This window comes from Acanthaster planci, linkage group LG01, assembly GCF_054643075.1.
Source record: "Acanthaster planci isolate LZ-2023a linkage group LG01, COTS_SCS, whole genome shotgun sequence".
Lineage (NCBI taxonomy): Eukaryota > Metazoa > Echinodermata > Asteroidea > Valvatida > Acanthasteridae > Acanthaster > Acanthaster planci.
The window spans coordinates 3,144,660-3,170,087 of record NC_141777.1 but is presented as its reverse complement, the minus strand read 5'-3'; the positions used below and the strand labels follow the sequence as shown (position 1 = coordinate 3,170,087).

Genomic DNA, 25,428 nt, shown 5'->3' with positions numbered 1-25,428 from the left:
TAGCTGAAATTGGCCTATAATTATTAACATCTTGACGGTCACCTGTCTTAAATACAGGAGTTATTCTGCTCTTTTTCCATGCCAGGGGCACAGAACCAGTGGAGAGGCTTAAGTTCATGATGTGGGTCAATGGTGGGTCAATGGTGCCGCAAACTGTCTGTAGCCCACCTATAATAGTCAGGGGCTAATGCCATCAAGCCCAGTAGCCTTGTTGACATCAAGTTCGCAAAGCAGGCGACAAACCTCCAATTAAGTAACACCCACAAATTGAAACAGCTTGTCAAGTGATTCTGTGTCCTGTTGGGCGTATAAACATGCATCAAAGTGGTCAGCAGCTCTTTTGGCTAAATTGTTGGTCTTGTTTCTCAAGTCCCGATAGGCGTCGCGATCATTGGTCGATTTAGTATTATGAGCAAGAACTTTAGTCTGCTGTACCTTTCTCCTGTGAACAAGATAATTATCATTAAACCGTTTGAGTGTCTTGTTTGGAATTTTAGTCTTTTAAACAGAGCATGTTTGTTACGTATGGGGATGAGTATGTCTTCAAAATTGCTCCACGCAGGGTCGACGCTATCGTATCTTTCACTATCACACCAAAGTACCTGTCCAAGATCTTGAGTGAACTTATTTTCGTTAAAGCTACGATATGACCGTGCTCTGATGTTACGTGCCGGTCCTTTGTCAGTCTTCAAACCCTTACGTACAGCATAAACTAATGAATGGTCACTTACAGCCAACGCTAACACACCATTGCATGAATACATTTCTGGACGGGAGGTCCAGATATGATCAATTAAGTTTTCAGAGGCATTAATTAAAGCTGATGGTTGGTGATATCTATGGATATTACCCAGGCACGGCCTTACGCACAGCACACTATCTTCTCCTCAACAGTTGTATTCACACCTAGTAGTGCTCTGCTTCAACTCTCAGATAGGAAATTTGCCTTGGAAAATTTAAAACTTTGGTAGTGTTTTTGTAGTAACTGATTTCTTTGGAAAATCTCCCTCTTGTTTGAATGCCCAACTTAGAAGAGAAACATCTCAACAGAAATTGAGTTCCAACCAGTAGCAATCTAGAACACAGAAAGCACTTGGATAATCTTCAGGATTTGCATAATACACACAGTGCAATGCAATGTCAGTTTTCTGCTACAGGACCATGTAATGGATTGGCTAATCTCATTGTAAAACCCATCTTTTGTAGTTAAGTAAAATCCTATGAAATAGAAGTGTACATTCATACATGCATGAGGGGAGATTTAGATGAAAATAAAAGATTAAATTGATTAAGTTTGAAAAATATTGAGATTAATTTTGAAAGAAAGATAATGAATTGAAGCGAATGTTCACAGAGGTCACCTATGTTAGTTCCCTGTCACTACTTGTACTTCAAACCCCAAAGATTAGGAAAAAAGATTAATTTTTTATTAAAATTGACATTTTGTACTCCCGTCTAAATGGAGAAATAATGAAGTTCTCAGACGGTTGGTGCCAACTGTTGGGCTGTACATGATGGATACTAGTACAGACAGCCAGCTGGATTCCTTGGTCAAGCCTACTAATTACATCACAGTGTAAGGTTCTCTTGCTAATCGCTTCCCCCCCCCATGATTTCCACCTTCTGAAGTATTAAATTGGTAATTTGAGTCATTTAGACATGTCATTGTGGCTGGCCTTTATTTCTCCAAAGGTTGGGTCAAATCATTTTGTGGTGCCCATTGACCTCACCAAAATCTGACTCGAAATCTGACTGCAAAGTCACCGCTCACTCACTGTGACCCATTTAATCAAGAAATCATTCTGTCATTTTTATTGTTGAGAATAATCCTTCTGCACAATATAGATATTTTGCCCGGCCACCGGCAGATCTTCTTTTTTTTCCCCCTTCATTACTTGGGCCCTGAGACTGTCCATTGATCTCAAGTCGTGTCTGAATGACGTGGCTGCAGCTTGAATTAACACAAGAGTCTATATGGAAGCCACTTGCTGGCAGCTGGAGTGGCTGTCCATGGATGTACATGTGTTTCGTCTAGCCGCAGCCAGTTGATTTGGACACAACCTTGTTCTGAACGTGATCTGTTGATATGGCACTTTTGAATGTTAGTTTCTTTAACCAGAAGAAATACCTCATAGGTTTAGGTTTAAGGTTTAAGGCTATGTATATTCAATCTTTGCAGCCAAGAGGCTGAATTACAATTAAATTTACAAGGTTTGACATGGTAATATAACATTAAAATAGGATAAAATTATTATAAATATGACACAAAGATACAACAATATCATTCACAATACGTTCAGAACATTAAAAAGAACATAGCTATAAAATCATTAACAAAGTGATTACTGAATAAAACTTGAATTGGGTTTAACTCACACTAGTCGAGAAGACCAGGGCGTATTGTCCTAACAATGTAAAAAATAAATTTTTGATTATTTTTCTGACAAAAGAAGGTAAGGCACTTTTCCTATAACATTCCGTATGACACCTGTCTGTATCTGTCAATGAAATGCAAAGGTATGTCCTCCGATCACCTACATGTAGGTGGCAACCAGAGGTGGGAGTTCCTCCTATTTATGCTTTTGCTCCCTTTTTGTGTATTTTTAATAACTTGAATCAATAAATCTCATAAAAGAGAGGTATATGTACCGGTAGTTGTGACCACATCCCAACAAAATAAGTCTTAAGGTTATTTTTTTGTAATTCAGTTTGAGTTTGCATTAGAAAGGGGAAACTGAGCTTTCTGTTTCGATTGATCACTCTGTTTAGCATCCTGATGAATATGGACATTATGCGGATGAAAAATGTCGAGATTTCCCTGTGATTTACTGTGTGGGAGATTCATCATAAAGGCCTTTATCTCAAAAGTGGCTCTGGCCATTGTAACTCATATTGTAAGATTGAAACGCATTGAATAATTGGACCCTTGGGTGTAGATTCGACCCCTCTATGTTGACACGTTGGGCTTCTCCCGGCATGCGCAGACCATTAACAAAGTTTGCCAAACGTGCCCGCAAGCTTAAATTATATTTCCTCGGAGCACGGAAGAAAAAAAAAAAGCTTCCCAGTGTCTCACAAGAACAGCAACATCCTTTTTCCAAGTACCCACTGAGTAAATGAACAACTGAACTGTTTGCTTGTGTGTCGTGACAGGCAGTAAATGTACGTCATTCAATTTTGTCCAAGTATTTCTTTCCTTGACGTCTTCCGTGAAACATGTCCTCTTCACTTGAAGACCTCATCTGAATAGCAGTCAGCCCACTGTTTGTTTTATTCACATGAAACCTTTAAACAGCAGGATGTGTTCTGAAGTACGGTTGTAAGGTCTTTCTTTTACAATCTGTATTTTGTATCTTGAGAGAAAACTTCAAGGAAATTTACGTACATTACTTATTTTTACCTTTTTCAGAGTTCTGTCTTTATTAGGAATTTGCTTGTAATTTTTGACTCAATTTTTCCCTTTTTTGGGGGGGTGGTGTTTATTCCCAAATTGCGTGTGCCTCGGTTTTACTCAGTTTAACCCTAACAGTCCTCAATCCTCCAACAGGTGAAGGATTGAGGACTGTTAGGGTTAATGTGTGAAAAAATCAAGACATGGAAAATTGAAGCAAGCAGATGAGCACATTGATCAAACATTGCACTTTTTGAAAATCAGTTTTGCCTACGTGTGGACTGTCTTTGTGGTAGATTAAAATAGATGTAGATGTACCCTGTATAAAAAAATAAATGAAGCAATTTTCCTCAGTTGGTCGCCTGTAGAGTTTTCCATCAGGCAGGGTCGCTATTAAGTGTAATTGACGTTTGATGCCTACAGCAGTGTTCGTGTGTCGAAGCAGTAAACATTGACAGATATGTCACGAACAGGATATTAAACTCCTCCCCCTTAATCAGTCCAGGCAGTGTCTTTATTTCACCGTGTCGTTTTCATTTTCATGGTGAGATTTTTTTCCGGATAAATGTAATGTATTTTTTTGCAGGGCCAATGAGTTTTCTGTTTCAAGGTACCTGTATAATGGACAGCGTGGCTAACAAATAAAATAAATAAATCAGCATTCACCTTCAAATGCAGTCCCTAGATTGGATGGCGATGGGGGGATGTTAAACATAAGAAAGGATTCAATTCTGTGTTATAACTAAGGTTGGTACTGGAATCTTTTAGATTATATTTTTATAGTATTTTTGAGCCATTTTCACTTGACATCAACTACATGGCTGTTGGCAGATGGTAAAAGATGATTTCTTGCTTTTTAATATTTTTCACAAGTAGTGTTACTGTGTTTAGAAATTCAAAAATGAAAAAATGTCCCAACAGAAAGTCATTTTGACAGTTCCTTGCTGATAACATGCAGGATGAAAACTCAGGTATGAGAACACAAGTTTTCTAATAAATACACTACATTGACTTTTGCTGTGTTGTTTAGTTACATGTAAGTATGCTTCATTGAGTAGTGGCTTATACAATTTAATTGTTCCATTATCATCTTTGTAATATTTGTCAACCTAATTTCAGTTAGCTGTTTGCAGATCTGTAAATGTGATGCATGTAAGTTCATTTGTTTTGCTGATAGGACCAACTTGAATGGCTTCTTTGTTATTGGAACATCGAGTGTCAAGCCAACCCCCGACATCTTGGTTCCAGATGACTTCATACAAAATGGGCCTGACGCTGCGGCTCTCTACCACACCCAGGCACGGCTCTTCCCCCGTGGAACCATCGCAACCCCGCTGAACATGGTGGACGTGATCGTCTACCACACCGAGGCCTCCCTTACCGACGACAAGACTCTGTTGGACAAGCTGGCACCCGGTCAGAGATCGGTCATCGAATACTCAGCCTACTCGGACAGAGACGAGTCTCTCTCGCGTTGTCTGAGTAACAACTCCAGGACGCTCTCCTCCTTCACGGTGTCGCAACCAACGCCAGGTAACAGTTTTAGCCAACATTTTTGAAATTATTTGGTGCAGCCCTTCGTGATTTGTTTTACATTCATGGTCATTATACCCTTTACAGCCTGCATGAAGATGAGTCTACGACATGAGACCAGTCACAAGTAGGAAGATGAACAATTACTAGAGAATACTATCGTCAACTGATCATTTGAACAGCTTTCAATTTGGTGTTTGACTGGATGGTTTGTGATGGACTTACATGGACTTGTAATTGACTCTGTGACCCTCTTTTCACAACCAGACCTTTCATGGAGACTTTATGCCCAAACACCATAACTGTTTTATTTTTTAAAAAGATCACTTTAAAGTTGGTAACATCGCCAGGGACAGGTAAGACAAACTTGCAATCTCATATTTTATTCAACAGGTCAACCTAACATCTGCACCGGCAACCCAGTCATCATCAACGAGATCAAACTCGACGGTGACTCGGTTGGGTTTGTTGAGCTGTACGATGGTGGGCATGGCTCCACCCTCTTGGATTCATTATCAGTGAAACTCTATGACTCGGGAGGGTCAGGTGTAAGAACATATTCTGTCCAATCTCTGAATGGCAAATCAACCAATGGGTAAGATTTTTTACCAGATCAAGGACACCAAAAAACACATCTTACTTCAACAATTCTAAATTATCATTTTTCAGTACAAAATTTCATACTAGTGTTTAGATACATAGAGGTTCAGTGTTCATGGCGTCTCCATGGCGTCTCAGAGGCTGTTTGGTTATTTTAGTCTAGTTAACAACAAATGCATGAAAGGTTTACTCAAGCCTCTCTGTGATACAAAGCTGTTTCCCTCTTAGGACGTGTTTATGCATAACCTCTATTGTGGTCAGGCTGACATTTCCAACATCAAAGGCTTTGAAGTTGAAGCTGTGTACTGATAGCGTGCTGTGTACAGGAAACAATTTACCCGTTGTAATATGGATCAGCAACTCCAAGCAAAAACGTTACCATTGACATGACACAACCACTCGGCCTGTGGGCAAAATCTCAAGGGACAGTTTGTGATTTGGGGAACAATTGGAAACAAACTGACCAAAGTCTGAGTAGAGCATGTGGCCTGGAGCCAATTTCATAGAGCTGCTTAAGCACAAAAAACCTTGCTTGATAAGTCAGGTTACCAGCTAAAACTCCATGTGAGGTATACTGTTTTGGAATGGTATTTAGCAGTCTTTTGGTTAGCATGACAATCAGATAAAGTTTGAACTGGTAACCTTTGTTTTTTTAAGCAAGGTTTTTTAATGCTTAAATTTTGTGCTTAAGCAGCTCTGTGAAATTGGCCCCCAGGTATTTGAATATCATACTCTGTGTTGTGTTTTATGGACAACATTGGGAGAGCAAAAGGGGATGTCTCTTTTTGTCAAAACCTGAAATTGTGAATGTAAAAGAGTGCAGTAGATACACATGTATGTCACATGCACAATTATGTGCGTAAAAGAGATTTACATGTAGCACGAGAACCAGTACACGAACCAACACGTGTACTCCATTCATTTGCACAATACATGTACATCTTGGTTCACAGAGACGTCATGCTTCGGTACTGTATAGTGCCTTAGCTGGCCTCACATTGAGGGGAGGGGTCACAAACTTGTCCCCGTCATAACTGTCGTTCAACACATTTGTCGTACCCACGACTGTAGTGTCTTGGCACAACCTCAGGCACATTTTTTTTTCTTGTATTTTGCAATCCGACCAGTGTGTTTCAAGGGGTTTACCATTGGTTCTGTTCTGACAGGAATGGTTACTTTGTGTACGGCAAGCCCAGTGCAGAGTGGAACGTTGATCTGGAAATTAGCACCAGTGACTTCTTGCACAGTGATGTCTCCAGCGCTGTAGCCCTTTATAAAGATAACGATCAGACCTCAGCGGCTGTCCTGCTTGATGCTGTGGTGTACGGAGTCGAGAACCCCTCCAGCATGGCTGTCCTGGATCTGTTGACCCCGGGACAGCCCCAGGTCCCAGTCAGTCCCGACTTCGGCCGGGGAGATGCGAGCATCAGTCGCTGTGCTTGCTGCGTGCCGCTGGCCAGCGTGGCGTTTGCCCTGACCACGCCCACTCCTGGCCAGGAGAACCGGTGTCTGGTGGGCACCAGCGCCTCAACACCCAGCAATGTCATCATCAGCGAGGTCAGTCCCCGGAACGGAGGAGCAGAGTCAGGGGAGTATGTGGAGCTGAGGGGACCTCCTGGTGCCCACTTGGATGCTTTCACTTTGGTGCTGTCTTCCTCGTCCAAAACGGGCCCAGTCTATTACTACTCCCTCCCACTCACTCGGCGAGTCATCCCATCCGACGGCATTTTTGTAATCGGATCTGGCAGCGTCAGCCCGCCCGTGGACGCACTCTTCCCACAGTCGGAAGAGGCTGTTATCAGGCCGGGTGAGGGCGCTGTCAGCATCTATCGCAACTCTGACAGTCAGTTCATCCAGGGCACCCCAGTGACGAGCGCAGGCCTGGTGGACGCGGTAGTATTCACCAACGTCACTGAAGGGTCTTCATCGGAGCTGAGTTCCATTCTGGGCTTTGCCAGCATCTACGCCAGAAACTTCAGGTCCGTTGGATGTTTTTATTTGTTGTTTAATTTATGGAAGGTAATTATATCAGTCATACAACTTCTTTCCATATGAGCCCTATTTTGCATAACATGGACATCAATTGAAATTAAGACTTTATAAAAAAAATGAAAACAAATGTCATTAACACAACAAATACTAAAAACAAAACAGCTGACAAAATAACTTATAAAAAGTGCAAAATAAACTAAAATGTAACATCTTATGAAAACATCAATATAAACATCCATACGAAAATATAAAAGGGGGCACAATGAATGAAAGAAATTCCAAGGTGATAATGAGACTTTTAGTCTTCCGTGTTCTTTAGAAGACATAGCAGCTGAATAAGAGAAGTACCGGTGAGCTAATGGGACGAAAATTTACATTTCTGTGCGATGGATTCTTAACGCTCAGTAAACACAGCTACTTTTTAGCTTACATGTATTTTTGTATGACTTTATGTCCAGGAAATTAGACTTCCTTTTTTTTTTTTCAAGTAAAACTTGACATCATTGAAATTCTTTGTGCAGTGCGGTGGCGGACATTTCTGCACCCTCCATATCGCGCTGTGCATGCTGCAACACCCAAGACCCATCGGCCTTCACCCTCTCGGCCCGCACTCCCGGCGAGACCAACCGCTGCCCGAGGAGGGCCTTCAAACAGACGATACAGATGCACATTCTGGATGCAGCCTACGAAGTATGGGTCACCAACCCACGGTTCACCAATGACCTGAGGAGGCAGATTGTTGCTGGGGTCAGTGCAGAGTGCAAGTGTAGTTTCAACGAGAACTACCTCAAAGGTGAGCATACTGAAGGATTTACTGCCATTAGTCACAGGTCATTTATTTTATTTGGAATGATTTACGTATACCAATACAGGCTAAATCGTTACCATGTTCATGAACAAAGTATAAATACAATTTTGAAACACTCTGAAATTTTTTATTCTACCTGCTTTTTGAGCAGGTCGGTACTTGAGTTTGTATATATCATCTACATGTATTCAAGACCCTCCACAAAGTATCTATGCACATAGTGCATGTACATGTAGATAAAAGTGCAGGGTTATGTATTAAAAAGAAATTGATTGCTGTGTATGTACACATTTCCTTGGACTCTCCCCATACACAAGGTGAGCACAATGTCACCCCTTCCCCCTACCTCTTGCGTATTTTTTTTATGGGTGACTTCTTACTTCCATTCATGACCAACTCTTGATATCAGTGCACTTTCTTTTGGATTCCACGTAGTCCAAACCAGTCTGGTGAGTTCTTCACCTCAAGTATTCTTCAACGGCGGCAGACGGTTTAAAAGTGGGGGGGGAAGCATCGGCCATTAGAATACATTTATGAAGTTGCAGTGTACCTCCAATGGCTGGTAGGCCTATTAAGTGGGTCGGGTTAAATAACTACCTTTTACCGGACCGTTGGTCATTAATTATTCATCAGTCTTCGCTAGATGTTGCTACATATAGTTGACTTTTTCAGCTGCTCTTGGTTCTCTCCTCTGATATTCGTGTCAAGTTGGACTGGACCGGTGGCCATCAATTGACCATCCGTCATGGTCAGATGTTACTCGTTGCCTTCTCCAACTGCTCTCGGTTCTCTCCTCCAAGTCATCTAAGAAAGGGTCACTGACCACGATCCAGATCCATGTGAAACAAACAGGCCCTATGTCTCTTTGCGTTTCCATGGAGACCTGGTAAATTGGCCTCATCAAAGAGAGAAATACACCGACGCAGCAACAGCAACTGACTCCAGTCCAACATCTAGCAGTAACCAATAATCCGTTGATATTCAGCGGTTCAGAGTCCAACCCAGAGCCTCCCTGTTAAGACTGTGAATAGTCAGGGAAGGAAAATACAATGCAGAGATGCTGACCAGGCCGTTTCCCTAAGCAGGGTCTGAAACAAAAAAGGTGGTAACCGATAAACATAAAAAAGTATGTCAATTTGAAAATGTTTTACCACCAAAAATACAATTTTTCATTTGTATTATGCAAGTACCACGATGTACATTGCTTAATTAAAATGAACCCATGTATGTAAATCAGTGCATCCAAAGCACACGAAAGTGGTCAGAGTGAACCACTCATAGGTGGGTGCATCCGAAGGCTGTGACAGCTAAATGCAATCTGGGTAGAAGAAAGAGTTGGCCAAGGAGGGATGAGTTTCATATGATTATTGAGGGAAACACTGGCAGATCATATCATCAAGACAAGTTGAGATGCACTGAGTGGGAGATTTGTTACAGAGCAGAATCAAACAATCAGAACAAAACCACAACGGTGGAAACAGGAGGGAGAAATAGGAATAAAATCTGGCTGCATAAAAGAGGAAAATTAGTATCACATCAGTGATAACAAATTGGCTTTGGCTTCTGTTCTAATTGATAACCAGTTCAAAGAATGTCTTCTAGCATAGCACTTTGAACATTGCAACATTGTAAACCACTGCTCATCGTGCTCACAAAATATTTTCTCAGACTTTCTCGGCTCCATGGACAGTTGACAAATATCTGCTCAGAGAAGCAGTGAACAAACTCGACATTCTGTGTCAAATCAGTTCTGGTCACCACAAAACATCTTTCTATTTCATTTTCTTTACGTAAAAAATTTAAACATAATGTAGAAACATAAAGATTTTAAACATAAAGATCTCAAACAAAGGTTTTCTTTATACAATTTTCTTGTCTTTCTTTTTTCTTGCAAAGTATATTATTCTTTATCGTATGCTTTAAGTGACCCAAATTTCCAAATGTCTCAAATATGTACCAGACAATCAAAAACAGATCAAGGGGTCTCAATTCAGGCTTTGTTCCTGAATCCAAAATGTGGCCAACAATTGCATTGAAAGACATGTCTGGCTACTGATTTTACAACCCACACTGTACTGAACTGCTTGTCTCCTTGCACCTCTGGAGAAATGCCCCCAGTTTCTGGGGGCATTATTCTCCTACGCCTTCAATATTTTAGTACTGTAATTTTGTTTTATTTATATTGTTTGTTTGTTTTTATTTTATTATTTTTTTTCCTTTTTTTTTGGCTTCATTCTGTGGCCTCATCCACAACTTTTGTTCAAGCATTTCACCTACATGTTTATGGGTATCCTTATACTGAATTGCAGTGCATAATATCATGCTTTCCATACATGTACGGGTAGTGTTTATAGTGCATGCTCTGTTTATTTTCATGGAATTGTTTGTTAAAACAAACAAATTCATTGACTTTACTTTCTCTTTGCCCTAGAGACATTTGTGAGGGTAGGACCTTCCTAAAGCAAGACGTGTGTCATTCCAATGGCAAATCCTTTGTAATCTGACACAAAAGTGGGGCTGCAAGTTCAGTGCTCGGGGGAAAGCATGGGCAAAGATCGGGAGATGAGCTTTCCCTTGATGCTCAAACAAACAGCTCTCAATAACAACCTCTCAATCTGGCACTGTCTGGAGTCACTTAGATGGAATTTTTGACAGGCTACTGTAACTTTTCTGCCCCTCCCCTCCAAAAAAAAACAAGTCCATTATACTGTGTTACATAATGAGATCACATTCCATACCAAGTCAAACCAGCATGTGAAAGATGTACGTAGTTTCGCCATTATTGCAGGTACCCGTCTTTTGCCTCAAGAAAGTCTTTGACAAGGTTCGTAATATGTAAGATGTGTTTAGGATCTTGTAAGACTTTAAGCCTTGTTTGGAGATCTGTATAAATAATTACATTAATATGGGTTGGAAGTGAAGCATTCTTATTGGAGCCGCCACACAATGTAGTACAAAAATGAATGAAAGTTGAGTTACTAATTTGATTTGATTTAGATAGAACAGATTATCAAACTCATACGGTACATTGCTGTGATGTTAATCATAAAGACTGCATTTGGCAATTTCTCACATGTTGGCAAGTTTTCTTTGTGGTTTTGTGACACCAACTTTGGTTTAGAAGAGCAAATTGATTCCACGCTACACAGTTGAAATATAGTTAGTTTGAATTTGTTAATGTTGGACTGTACATAGCTTGATTAGGGTCTATAGCTTGACTAGAGTTGATTTTTGACTGGGGTCTATAGTTTGGCCAGGGTCTGTAGTTTGACCAAGGTCTATAGCTTGACTTATATGTAGGTCTTATTCTGACCAGGTCTGTTATTTGTCCTTGGTTTGTGATTTTTACCCATATCCTTGATGATGTAAACCATAGTGACCTGTAGGGATTGAAAAGAAAGCACTGGAGACGTTTTTTGAGTCAATAAAGTCACATCCAGATATTTACAAACCACTTCTACTCTTCCTTCATTTTCAACAGACGAGAAGCTTCTCAACGGCAGTGTTTACTATCAGGCAGACATGTTGGCTCTGAGCAAGGCCCATTCCAAGCTCCTCCTTGACAGCTATGTTCGTTTTGTTGGCAAGGCAAATCAGATGAATATCTTGGGCATGAATTTCCACATTGACAAGAAGTGCTTCTCTGATTGCCTGTCGGGCGGTGGGAACTCCTCCAAAAGAGAGAAGCAGAAGCACCAAGGTATTCAATTTCCTGATGTACATTGGTGTTCCATAGTTGTTCATTTGCCTCACGTCTCCAAGCTCCGGAACATCAGTACACAGGGCTTATTAAGTTACATTGGTAAATTGCAAAAGCCAACATTAAAATTGTCATCTACCCAACATCAGATTCAACAGTCACTGAGTACCGTACCCACTGCCATTTCACTTGAATTAGCCAGTTGTAGCCCATTGGCAGTCAAGTGGTCAAAGGGTAGCAGCAGTGGAATTTTTTTTAATACATACCTCCAAAATGCACCTTTTTGTGTCTCAGTTAACCTAATGAGTATTTCCATAGTCATGAGACACTGTGTCATCCCAGGAATAAACCTCATTGTTACATTGGTTTATGCACAAAATACTGCATTTTAAAAAAAATTTGCCAACCTGGATTTTCTTTCTTTAGTGATTTGTTGCTTCAGAAATATTTCCTGTAAGTAAATTTTGAATTCACAGTTTGAATAGAAAAAAAATATGCACTAAACCCTGGATGACATCACAGCAACAGCGCCCACAGTTTACTTGGAAAGAACGGACAATTTTTCATGGTGTAAAAAGTGCACTTTTCAATGCATCCAACCCGGTAGATATGTCGAATAGTTCGCAGACACTGAAGAAGAGTATGAGGTTGCAGAAAAAGCAGGAAGTCATGGTTGGAGAGCAACTCCGAAGCAAGCTTGTGATTTTTTTCTTTCAACTCTCAGACAGAATGAAGAATAGAATGCTTGCTAAATTGCCTCATTGAGGAAAATGATACAGGCTCTCGTTAACGGTAATAGGATTCACTTCACTGTAAACTGTGACTGTTGAAAACATATAAAGATGCCAAACAGACCGCAGGTGTGTCCATTTAATAATTAATTGCTGGAAATGTTCCATCATTCAAGCTGCTCAGAATACTGAGAACTATACCTTGCAGAACACATACGCATGAACTAGTGACAACATAATAAAATTGCAGCAAATGACGTGATGCTCGAAGGTTTTATGAAATGGAAATGATATCAGATGCTGTTGCAAAGTTGAAGCGACTTTTTGAACTTGATCAGATTTTTGAAAAGGCAGATTGTGTGAGGCACATTGTGACAATTGTCCCCTGTTTCTATCTAGATGTCAGTGCAGCTGTTCCTGTGGCCGTTGTCATCATTGTCATTGTCACCATTGCTGTAGTGGCCGTCATGCTTTACATCTTGTACCGGCGTCGCCAAGGAGGTCTATCGTAAGTTAACATGCATCAATATGTCGTACTCCACTCAGAAAAACGGTGTGCATATATTCACTGACTTTGTTTTAGAACTCTTTCTTGCAGATACATTTGTGAATTTTTACAACAGATTTTACACATTTGTACAAGTGTTCTTACCCCTGTGCCACTTCAGGTTTTGTTCCTTTCATTTTTCTCCTTTTTTTATGTCACAGGACATAGAAGTGAAATGCCATTGTTTTTCATTTGGAGGCATTTGTCTTTAATTAGTCTCCACTTCCTTTTCTTCTTCATAAATTACCCCCAAACTATTCAGGGAATACTGTTCAATATCCCTTTTTATTGTTTTGACTTCTGGATCATGGTTGCTGTCGCAACAGTTGTTGATGATTCATGTTATACCATCCGTCTGTGCCCACATGACACCAGAATCATCAACTTAATGCAAATCTCAGGAGTAATTCAATACCATATCGTCTACACGGCCCAATTTTGTAATTGAACCTACCAGGAGGAAAAACCTCTATGTTGTCTACCACCGTGCTATGTTAATGTGCAATCGCATGAATTACTTGGCAAGAGCCTATTTGATGGAAGATCTATATCCAACAAGTCAGTCTCGGAATTATAACACACTACATGCTTTGAGTTCCAAAGTTCACAACTGAGTATCTAAGGTATCTGGGATTTCTGTGTCGAATAACAGGTGCAGATTGGGGGAGAACCCCCCCCCATGTCTGCTCTGACAAGAAAAAAGGAAAAAGGGGGAAATTCCTGGATCTGTTGCTGAATAACCTGAACTCGGTACTAGTCTTTGTAATCAGCACCTGCACTTGGCAGTTTAAAATCTTCAGTGAAAGTAGGCCTCCAAGAGTTGTAGTACATTTTGAATGTGTTTTGTTACCTGTCTTGTCGTTTGTGTCTCATTTTTACATCTGAGCTCTATGGGAGACCACTGCATGGTACTTTGAGTAAGAAATAATCAAATCCAGTAATTTCAGAACACTTTAACCCTAACCCTCCTCAATCCTCCAACAGGTGAAGGATTCAGGAGGGTTAGGGTTAATGCCTTTCTTATTGTAATGCTAATGCAACTTTTCATATTTTGTGATGTCACAGCTATTTCTGCACAAAAAATTACAAGAATTTCGGATACTTTGTTGTAATTTTTGTTTACCTTATTAAGCCAGTTGCCTCAGCCAGTGAGCAAAGTCTTATCAGTATTTCAACCAACAAATTTTGAGTTGACAATTTATAGCCTAAAATCCCCAAATGAACAGAGTTTTCCTGTGATGACACCAGAGCCACAGCTCTCTCATTTGTCAGGAAAACATGGAATTTTTCCTTGTTTCTAAACGTGCAGTTTCCAATGACAGCAAGTAAAATGAGATGTCTGTTGTAATATGAAGTGAGGAACTACATTTCACCCTGTGCACTAACACGCTGCGCGTCAGGTGGCCTCTCTCCTGTATCATTATGACTGAATCAACACACCGCCTGGAGTGTCTGGGAACTTCATCATACTTTGTCATGCTATCATTTCAATGTCAAGTACTTGTTTTACATCTAACAAGAGCAGACAGTTGCACGGGACATGCTTCCATGTACAATTTACATCATGGACCCCTTGAATTATTGCCAGTACTTGGTACATCAAACTATCGAATCCCAGCACATAAATTAGCTTGATGTGATCAGGGAAAAGATTTCCTGTGGCGTGCCTCATTCCTGTCTTAATTTGAAAACCAGTATTCTGACAAATTCAAACTTTGACCACAAATTTGAACCACAGAAATTTCTCAAAAAAACCTGCTGTTTCAAACTTTTAAGAAAACAAAACACCAGTTTTTGGCAAGTGTATTTGTTATATGTGCTTTGGAATCAGAGACCAAAGGAAATGCCTGTGTCAGTGGTCGGGCGACTTGTACCATTGACATCATCAAATTAATCCAGTGTAATTACAGCCGACAATTTCAGAGAGAGAGTCCTTGACGAAGAGGCCTTCCACAGATTGGCCTCCAACATGTCAAAAAGCAGTATGCGTTAATTTGTAAAACCGTTTTCATGGAGAGTGTATGATGATTGAAATCTGACACCTCACACTGTGCATAATCATTTGAAAACATAATGTATACAGTGACTGGTCAGGCCACCACAAACAATTTAGACAGGCACTTCTCGCTTGAAATTTACAAGCAGAGCATTGGTAACAATGTAAGCCTGGGCCCGGACCCCACACCAAGGGTATGTTTTCACATGTATTTGCTGGCAATGGGTAGAGAGTTCCCGACTGACTGGAAACAGATGGGAAGATATTTTAGTCCTGAGTAATACATGTATCTTAAATGTGCGTGTGTTAAAAAGCAGAGTCAATGTTTTTTTTGGGAGGGGGATGGAGGGAATAATGACCTGAGTTCCTGTTGGTTAACTCAAGAAATTGACTTGGTTTACTGTTTGAATCTGCAAGCCGGGAAAAATTAGTTTTGGGTTTTTTTTTCAGTTGTTCAGATTATGATTTTTTCTTGTCATTTTTTTCACAAATATTTCTTTCAATCCAACACCAAGTGACATATTCAGTGTCAGCCACTTTTCTTCTGTTGTGCCAGCTTCATGAAGAATCGAGGCAGCGGTGGGGATGGGAGTGTGGCGGGGGATTTCCGCGTGACCAGCAGCCGGGCCCTGAACGACCTGGATGTCTTGGGCACGACGTCCGACAATCACAACCCCACCGATTTCTTTGCCAACCCCGTGTACATGTATGAGCCTCCCAGGGCGGTTACCCCTCAGCCTGGCCCACCGGCGAAGGCAGAGCCGAAGGTGGAATCTGATAGGCTGGCCAAGGATGAAGGGTCTTCCCAGGCTAATGGAGAGAGTGCAACAGTTGCCAGTGGTTTGTGAGTCTCGACCTAAAAGTGCCCAGCCCATGAAACATCGCAGTTCCTTTTTGTCATTCATAGGGGTTAAGTAATTGTTCATGGACTTGATAAACAAAAATGCATGTGTAATCCTGTGAGTTATGTAACTGATTAACAGAGTAATTCAGTTATATTTTGTAAACCCAAAGTTGTTCTTAGTACGGACAAATTTGACATTATGCAGTTCCTGTTGGCTTTCTGAAGGGTTGATGGACTGATTATTGTTTGTACCAGTCTAATTTCTTGTAATGCATGTTGCCACTTACACGTACAAATTTAGTCTCAACTCCAACTTTCCCCAAGGTGACTGCCATGCTGCCTGTAGGGGCAGTAGGCTTTACGTTGTCTGACTTTGGAAAATCCTTTTGCAATCCGTAATATGGAATTTCAGGCTATTCATGGTGAAAGACAGCAATAGGTGGAAAGGCTTGCGGTAGCACCATGAGAAAAAAGAACCGGGAGTATTACTCAGTGTTTCGGACTGCGTGCTCAGTCTGTCGTCAGAACAAATAGTTCACGTTTATTACCAGCAAGTATTTGGGTGTCTCTTAGTCTTCTGCCAGTCCATAATAGATGACTCTTTAGGTTCAGCAGATGTATATGAAAGCATAGATCTTCATCTAATCTGGCACCCAATATTCAATGTCAGAAGAATTTGGGGCATACATATACAACCTTCAAATGATGCTTTGCTAAGCACAGCTTACTAACTCTTCCAGTGGTTGAGCACCTTGGAGTGAGGGACTGGGTTTGAAGCATCAAACACGATTTACATAAACTGAACTCCTGACCCCATGTTGAACCACACCTACCTCATCCCTCATGACTTTGTCAGTCCATACCACTTAGTTTTGAGGGGGGTTTGACTTCCTCAGTCCCTCGGACTGGGCGGCAATGGTCAAGCAAACACACCCCTCCCTGCACCCTGCCATAGGTTTATGCACGTTTCTTCCCTACGCTGCAAATGGATTCTGCAAGCTATCTTGTTTACAAGTAAACCTGGATGGGTTGCAGCTGTATGGCACTGACGGTGTTGTGACTCGCTGTCTACAGGGGGATTTTCATTCCTTTTTATGTAATCACAAGCCCTCTGAACAGTGTCACAGCTGGCTGAGATTAGCCTACTTGGGGGCGGGGCCTTTGGAAGGATGAATGACAGAATGAATTAATCAATTAATGAAGGGAGGGATGAAGGAATGCAATTCAACAAGGTGCCTTATCTATAGACAGAATACACACCATTTTGTGACGAGGTTACTGCTTGTAAACAATTTCAAAATATGTCTTTTGCCTGTGTTTGTGTCATCCTACATGCTATCAAGTAATAGCAATATCCCCAAAACCCCCTCTTCGGAGAGATCATTATTTTATTTTAGGGCCAAGCCAACAAATTGCCTACAGAGACCTGTGTATGCATGATCATGTGTTGTCAAGCTAAGCTGTACGAGATAACCCCCACTTGCTTGTAAAGTACATCGTAGCTGAACAATTTATTCTAATAACAGTGCATTTGATTACTTCCCCCGTGCTTACTCATGCAACGGTGTCCGATGTGACGCTCAAGTGACTTCTTCTGTTTATTTGGGCATGGTCCAGTTACTTGGGAAAGTATCCACAATGCAGCGCAAACGAATATTGCTACAACATGGTGGCTGTGTCAAACAGTTCAGAAGATAATTGATGATGCATGTTGCGGCAGTTTGGCTCAAGTCACTTAAGTTTTGTAATAGAAAGGTCGGACAGGTGTGTGTGAATGTCCATGGCTTTCCACCATTCAAATTCGTTTTGAAAGTTTATCTGGTCAGGGCACATTACTTAACGCCAGATCAGTTGTTCATCACATATTGAGCATGCCCATGTTAACCTGTGATAATTCCATGAATGGGTCATTCTGTAATTTCAGGGTCCAAAAGTGTAACATTTTTGTGTCCGTGTTACTCCTGACCTCTGTAATTGTAATGGTAATATCGCTGGAATTGATTTCAAACTATTTCTATTTGTTTGGCAGGTAATTTGCATTCATTCATAACTCTTGGAACTTACAAAATCATATGTCAGATGTGACAGGAACTTGAAAATTAATAATCTCTAATTAATAGAAAAAACCGGAACGGCACAATAAGTAACATTTTTGCAAACTCTGTGGTTCAAGCAGACTTTACCAATGTGCCCATTTTTTTCATATACCTCTCTAAAATGTTAACTTTACACATCTGAAAGCCAGGAGGATGACCCAGGCAATTTTACCAGTGATTGACTATTAACGGTGAGGTGGTAATTTTTTGAAATTGAAACCAATGAACGTTTTGCTCAGCAGAATACATTGGGAATAGAATTATGTTAAATCATGTTTAATAATGTTCGGAGGCATTTACTCCCTTTTTACCTCAAACGTCTGAGATCTTTTTTGCCCTCTCTAAACCAACAGGCACTCTGCCCAATCAAAAGAGGTGGAGTGTTTATTTTTTGTTCATGCAATACCCCCCCAAAAAAACCAAAGAACCTGGACTTCTAGCACAACAGATAAATATCTCCATATTTTCATTGTTCACTGAGGAAGTCGCACCTTGAATTCTGTCTGTAGCACAGTGTGGTTGTATGTCATCCACTTCAAACTTTGAATGGGAGCATTTTAAAAAAAACAACAAAGTCCATGGGCAACAAGTAGAAATGGGTAAAAAATGCCTGTTGTCTCTTGTTAGGGTTCCATGATTGAGTATGCAAAAGAATATTCATTGATGTATGGTTAAAAAAATCCCTACTTTTGAATAATGTACATTTTAGATACTTACTTTTAGATACATTATATTTGTTACAAAAGAGATTTTACCGTTTAGAGTAAGTTGTAGGTTTATAATGTAGTCAGACTTGTATAGTGAGATTTATAAGAGGCAGGAACACCTGTAACAAATTTGAGTACTGCACTTTTTATGCCTAATATCGCCCTTTGAGGAACCGCGAAATAGCATTTGTATAACCCCGTATTCATGCTTGTTAGTGAGTTATTGAAAATAGTTTAGAATTAACTGCTTATTGTAAATAGGAATGCAGGGCTGCAGAAATGTTCTACCAAAATCACTTTTACACCACTAGGAAGAAAGGTTGCACTATTTTTCTATGTTTAGACAATCATTAGTAGCGTTTGCATTTTATAGAAATTTTATATTTTTTATATGAAAATTTTACATGTGAATCTGTTTTTCACAGCCAATTATTCTTCATGCTAAGTGGGGTGTCGTACTTGGAAGGTACCAATACTGTACTTTGAATTATATTCAAGTTTTTTTTCCAGTAAGTTCAAACTAAGCAGTACTGTAATGTAAGTATTGGTAGTAATAAAAGATGCATCATATAGATAGGAGTATTTCTTGGAATATAAATGCATCTGGCTTATAATTGATATTTTGGTCCCCTGAAAGACAGTGCCTTGAAAGATGTGTTTAAAAATATCCCCTATGCCTGCTCATTTTTCACTGTAACATACATCCATATTCACCTGATTCATACTGTACCCGGCTTTGGAAATTGGTTATATGCCTGCATACAAGCTTGAAAATAATGAAAAGTATAGATTTTTAGTTTTCTTATCTTGTATATATTTCCCCATTTTAATCATTTTCATAAAGGAAATGTTGGCATGTTTTAAATTTATAGCGTCAAAACTTTCTCTTGAAGTTGCCCATATCGTGCAGGCGATTGGACATCTGTGAGTACATGTAGAAGTTAGGAAATAGAGAAAGTTACAAAACAAAATAGGAACTTATGGCGGAAGTTTGTCATCCAATAAGGAAGACATTTGCCAAGGCAAATAATGAGGTACCTTAGGAACTTAAGAACAAGGAGCTTAGGAAGGAGAGAGCATACTTGATACATGTATACTTTTTTCTGACAGATTTCTTTTATTTGTTTCCTTTTGCCTCGGCTGTTTAGTCAGCAAGAGTATTGCTAATTTTGTAACAGTTATTTTTAATTTTACATTGGTGTCTTTCTTGAATCTTTATGAAATGTACCGAATTATACACTGTAAGCCGTAAGAAAAAACAGAAATAAAAGAAATGTTAGTATTCGTGTTTTTATAGGGAAGCACACTGTTGGTGAAACATCCACGAAACAGTTTTTTTTTAAATGTCTAGAGTGTGTTGTTTGCCCTTTGACCAAACGCAAGTTTGTAAAAACTAAATACACAATGCCACTGAAATTTTCTCTTCACATTCCCGACGGTCCCCTTGCGCGGTGGTCAGTATTGTGCTGGGTTTTGTACAGAGCGATTGTCACCGAACAAAGGTTCGGCCTTATAGCTGTTGCAATGCATACCACCATCAAAGGGGATCACCGCAAATAACCAGTGATTGCGTTGCCATGGTCACCGGAATTGTCTTTACTCCTTTTTTTTCATAAGCCCTAATCGGAGCTGACCGACATGCCGTTGCTGTGAAAATATCAGTAAGCAAACAGTCAAGGCGGCAAAAGGGTATAGTTCCTGGGAGATATTACCAAATATGCTTGGCTTTTTGGGTGTGATCATTTGGATACCGAACTTCACTTTTATGAGTAGGCATTTATCTTTTTAAACTAAGTTTAACGAGTACTTCCACTACAGTACATGTTACTAGGGGTTTCAAAGATTCATTTACATATTTTTTTATGAAATTGCTCTAGAAAGACATAGGCCTACGCGTAAATTGTGCTGCAAAAGAACGAGGAAATACGCTGAATCAACACTTCTTTTTTTGCTTCTCAAAACTCTAAACCCAATTCAAGCACATACAATCCATGGGGGCAACGCAAGCGTGACCGAAAGTTAATCAAGGTCCGTGTCGCAGTTACCATACCAGTTTGTTATTGCTGTCAATATGTCGCCATTTGCGGAATTCTTTATCTCTTAAAATCTGCGAGAACGTTTCATTTGTGCCCACGGTCTGCATTGAAGGTTTCACATCAATCTAGCTCCTCGTGAGATTAATCAATATTTGACTGGTGGGCGACGCGATGGCAAATTTACAGCCCCTTCGGCCCAATGAAAATGGAGCATGCGCTTTTGTAACGAGCGGGGCTGAATTCAGTTTCATTTCTGAAGAAAGCACCTATGGAGGAGGCCCGGAATGGACGAGCCATTTGCCGTCCTTGGCCAGCCTCCGCAATTCAAGCACCTGCGTTTCTGATTCAGTGCACGACTGTGCAGTCAGTCCTATTACTTGAATTGTCGATGTTGAATAGAAATTCCCGATTTTAATGGCTTCGAATATGAAACATGATACACTTATGGCATAGTGCTAGAAATGTAAACCGTTAACATGGGGAACATGGCTCGCCAGCATAAGATTTTTTTTCCATTCGGCAGAACAGCTTAATTTATGTGAGACCGTCGCCTTCTTTAGAAATGTCGATTTCCACAATTCAAATTTATTTCAACTCAAGCAATATTTTGCTCACCCGTCGTGCAAAACCAAAGCGCTAAAAGTGCTTTTGTGGCGATTGCATGAGAGGGATATATCTTCAAAAGAAAACGTGTGTTCGTGTGCAACTGCTTCATATTTTGGCGTAATTTTGAAGTCTTGTCCATTATGCTGGTCCTGTGTTCGAGGAGAGAATTAAACGATTTTAAAATTAGCATTGAAAATCAGCAGTTATTGAACAAAATAAGTGGATTTCAGGGGGAGTGGAGAAATGCCGATTTCCACAATTCCAATTTATTTAAATTCAAGTAGTATTTTTGCTCACTCATGCTAAAATCAAAGCGCTAAAAAGTGCATTACATTAAAATCATTTAAAATTAGCATTGAAAATCAGCAAAAGTTGAACAAAATAAATCGATTTTAGGTGGTGTGGGGAAGGAGCAGTGGGAAAAGAGCAGATAGGTCCAGGCCAGGTCGTTTCAAAACAAAAATGGGAATCGACGCAAAATGTCATCGCTTATGTTGACATTCTACAGTGCCGAGTTAGGCCTGTCATTAAAATGGATAAATCCCATTGGATAACCTCGAGGGGCTAGTCTTACAGTTCCACTCGAACCACTCAGCATTTGTATGCCTGGTCTATTCATGAAGTCAGCTGAGAGCAAAAATCGAAAAATTGTCGAAAGAATCGCGTGGTGTTTGTAGGGATAATGTCAACAGTGCTTGGATGAGGGGCAGGCTTTGTAAGTGGCGGTGACCATGCGCATGCGTGTTCTGTGGTAATACATCACTACGGCTGTTTTATCGAATGGCATGTGAGGGTGGGGGCCAATTTCCGCTCAATGTGTAGCAACGGCAAAGCCTGATGGACGACCCTTTCGTGCGGTGAAACAAATCCAGAAACTTTGTTGACACTGTTGACTGAGATGTTCTGGTGAAAACATACCAGTAGACCTAATACGACATAAGACTTACCTGTAATCTGCATTTTGAACATTCTGCGGGGTATTCTGCGTTGCGGCATCAGATTACCAAGATGAATGTAAGTAGCGCGTGCGACGACCTGCCCTTCTTGAACTTGTCGTCAGTGGAGGATGCGGCTACATACCTCCTTAGCGGTGCTAACAGCAGAGTCATGCTGGCCGTTCTTTTCATCATCTTGGCGGTAGGCATCCCAGGCAACCTCGCTTTCCTCTTTGTGGTAGCTCGTGTCCCGTACATGCGAACCACCACTAATGTCTACCTGGCTAGTCTGGCCGTAGCGGATCTCACATTTCTGCTCACCAGCATTGTTCAGTACACCTTCTACTTCACGCATCCCGTCCGCAGTCACCTCCCTACCGCTTCCTTTGGGGGCTGTGTCGGCGCCTTCATGCCGCAGTACGTCACGTATTTCGCCTCCATCTCCATGGTGAGTCTGGTCTCCCAAGAGCGATACAACGCCGTCTGCAAACCGTTGGTCACCCTCGGCCAGGGCGCCAGGCTGAAGAGGAGTTTCAAGTTGGTGGGCGGAAGCTGGTTCATGGCGATTGGTCTCGCTAGTTTGGTGATGTTCCGGTACGCCAACCTCGTCAAAGGCTGCGCAATCTGGCCGGATGAAGAGCCCTATCACAGCCTGCCGGTCCAGTTGGGATACTGCGTGGCCATCAGCCACTGGGGGCTGATCGTTGGACATGTGCTGGAATCCGCCGTCTTCATCGTCGCCATGGTAACCAATGCAGTCATGTATACTCTGATCATCATCAGCCTCAACACCAGAGCGAAGCACAAGCTCCAGCAAGACCCAGTAAGGCGCCAATCATTTCAAGCCCAGCAAGCTCTCCAGGTCCGCAACCAAGTCGCCCGCATGCTGGTGGCCAATGGCGTGGTGTTCTTTCTCTGCCAGACGCCATTCATCGCCTTGTCTCTCGGCTTCCTTGTCGAGAATTTAAGCGGGATCCGCCCTGACGTCACTTACAGGAAGTTTGTGTTTGCCCTCACGGTCTGTCACGTGTTCGTGTTCATGAATTCGGCGGTGAATCCGATCATCTACAATGTGACAAGCTGCCATTACCGACAGGCCTTCGTGGAAGCCTTCGGCCGCTCAAAAAACAGAAATGATCACAAAAGTGACTCCAAAGATGAACAAAACAATTACGTCGCTCTTGCCGTTCAGTAGCAGAACTTCTGTGTGGACTGGACTACTCGAGATATTTTGTTTTCGTACACAACAATGGTTTCTTTCCAGGCATTACGATATTTTAGGCTGGATACTTGAAACGTGCGAGTCAGCAATGGAGAATTTCAACCAGAACTCGTGTGGTATCGTCCAATCAAAAATGTGCATATTTACCGTTATATGGTGAAAATGTCATTATCCAGATCTGGGGGGAACGCTGTAAAAACAAATGTTAATGTTTTAACACCTTCCTTGTAACACTTTATGAACGCGTCGTAGTGTTAACAATCCAATACTCAAACGCATTGATGCGTTTATTTTCTAAACAAAGACGTAGGCCTATGTGTCAATGAAATAGACGCAAAGACATGTTTGCGTGTTTAATAACAAGACACAAAAACACATTCATAGGGAAGTGATACTTTATGAACACAAAAACACGGTAAGCGGTAACTAATGTTTCTCAAATGTTGGTGCTTTTCAAAGAAGTCTCGAGAGGGGGGAATTAAGCCAATGTTTACCATCATAAATTTTGGAACACTTCGGTGAAAATGCATTAATTTCAGGGGTCTAACTCTCTGTGCACCTGTGGAAAATATTCACCGGAAAATAGAAGCCGTGTTGTAATTGGCTATTCAAATATTAATGACAGCGGATCTAAGACGTTGACATACTGCCTCGGGTTGTGGATTAAACCGGTTGACTTTTGCTTGATGATAGCTTGCCCGAGAGTTTCTGGGCAGAAACAGTTGATAACATATTCATTATTTATTATTTATAAGATGCTTTATTCTATTCTCCGTTGCAGCCCATGAGCCGAATTGAGGTCAGATTTTCATTGAAATAAATTAGTATGCTAATAAAGAAAATTTCAAGGCTGTAAATTATATACCATAAAAATGAGAAAAATTAAACATCTAAGCATTTACACAGAATGAAACGAGAAACTCAATTTATGTAATGAGGAAAACGGGAGTTATTGAACATTAAATAGTTAATAAAAATGGCAACTCCAAATGATGTTATTCAAAAGCATAAAGAGGAGAGATAATTATGATTAGGACCGATAAACAAATTGCTATCTACCGACAAATACGGAACTCCATATAGATACTGAATAAAAGGTGGTTCGCTCGTGACATTTTGGCTGTTCATCGTTAACATCCGATAACCCAATCCGGGTTGATTTCTGTGGCAAGTAACATTACTGAACCGTACAACCCAACAATAGACAACGACACCATCACAGTTAGAGCTGAGATCTCAGGTCATTTGCAAATTTGGAGTGGCTGTCTTAAACCTTGTCTGCATTATGTGAAAACGTGAGTGGGGGTTAAAGACGTGCCTACCGTTGACAGGGCACAATTACACAATGGGTACTGTGCTCAGGCCTCTCTGTTCTCTGTCCCGTTGCTCTTTGAATTCAATTTGGGGAACTTTTACATTTGAAGCAAGATATGGAACGGAGAACCCCCCCCCGCCGCCTTTGTGTTGGTCATTGTTTGATCGGAATCTCAGGAATTCTTTACAGACTTCTAGGGGGATGTGTTAGGTAACAATAGTCTAGAGTGTGTATAGGGATTGGACAGGTAAGGGGTACCCCTCCGTCCCATATCTTGCCTGGTATAAACTTTTAATTGAACCCATATCAGTGACCATATCAGAGCATAGTAGCATTTATAGTGCTCAAACTTCATTGAAACAAATGTTC

The 25,428-nt window shown here is 40.8% G+C and overlaps 2 protein-coding genes across 3 annotated transcripts in view; both read left to right on the top strand.

The window, feature by feature from the left end:
• The window catches only part of LOC110974170 (uncharacterized), a 43,962-nt gene extending 23,711 nt beyond the window's left edge, over nt 1-20,251 (top strand). For both annotated transcript variants that reach the window (XM_022225598.2, XM_022225599.2), the window contains exons 13-19: nt 4,569-4,924; nt 5,318-5,519; nt 6,691-7,503; nt 8,038-8,309; nt 11,806-12,024; nt 13,155-13,263; nt 15,855-20,251. In XM_022225598.2, the coding sequence (XP_022081290.2) occupies nt 4,569-4,924; nt 5,318-5,519; nt 6,691-7,503; nt 8,038-8,309; nt 11,806-12,024; nt 13,155-13,263; nt 15,855-16,146 (2,263 nt within the window). In that variant the 3' untranslated portion in view covers nt 16,147-20,251. The remainder of the gene's footprint in view (nt 1-4,568; nt 4,925-5,317; nt 5,520-6,690; nt 7,504-8,037; nt 8,310-11,805; nt 12,025-13,154; nt 13,264-15,854) is intronic.
• Nucleotides 20,252-22,595: 2,344 nt separating this feature from the next.
• LOC110974198 (neuromedin-U receptor 1-like) lies at nt 22,596-23,717 on the top strand. The gene has a single exon (XM_022225657.2). It carries the CDS (start codon nt 22,596-22,598, stop codon nt 23,715-23,717), a length of 1,122 nt encoding a protein of 373 aa, XP_022081349.2.
• The last annotated feature ends 1,711 nt before the right edge of the window (nt 23,718-25,428 follow it).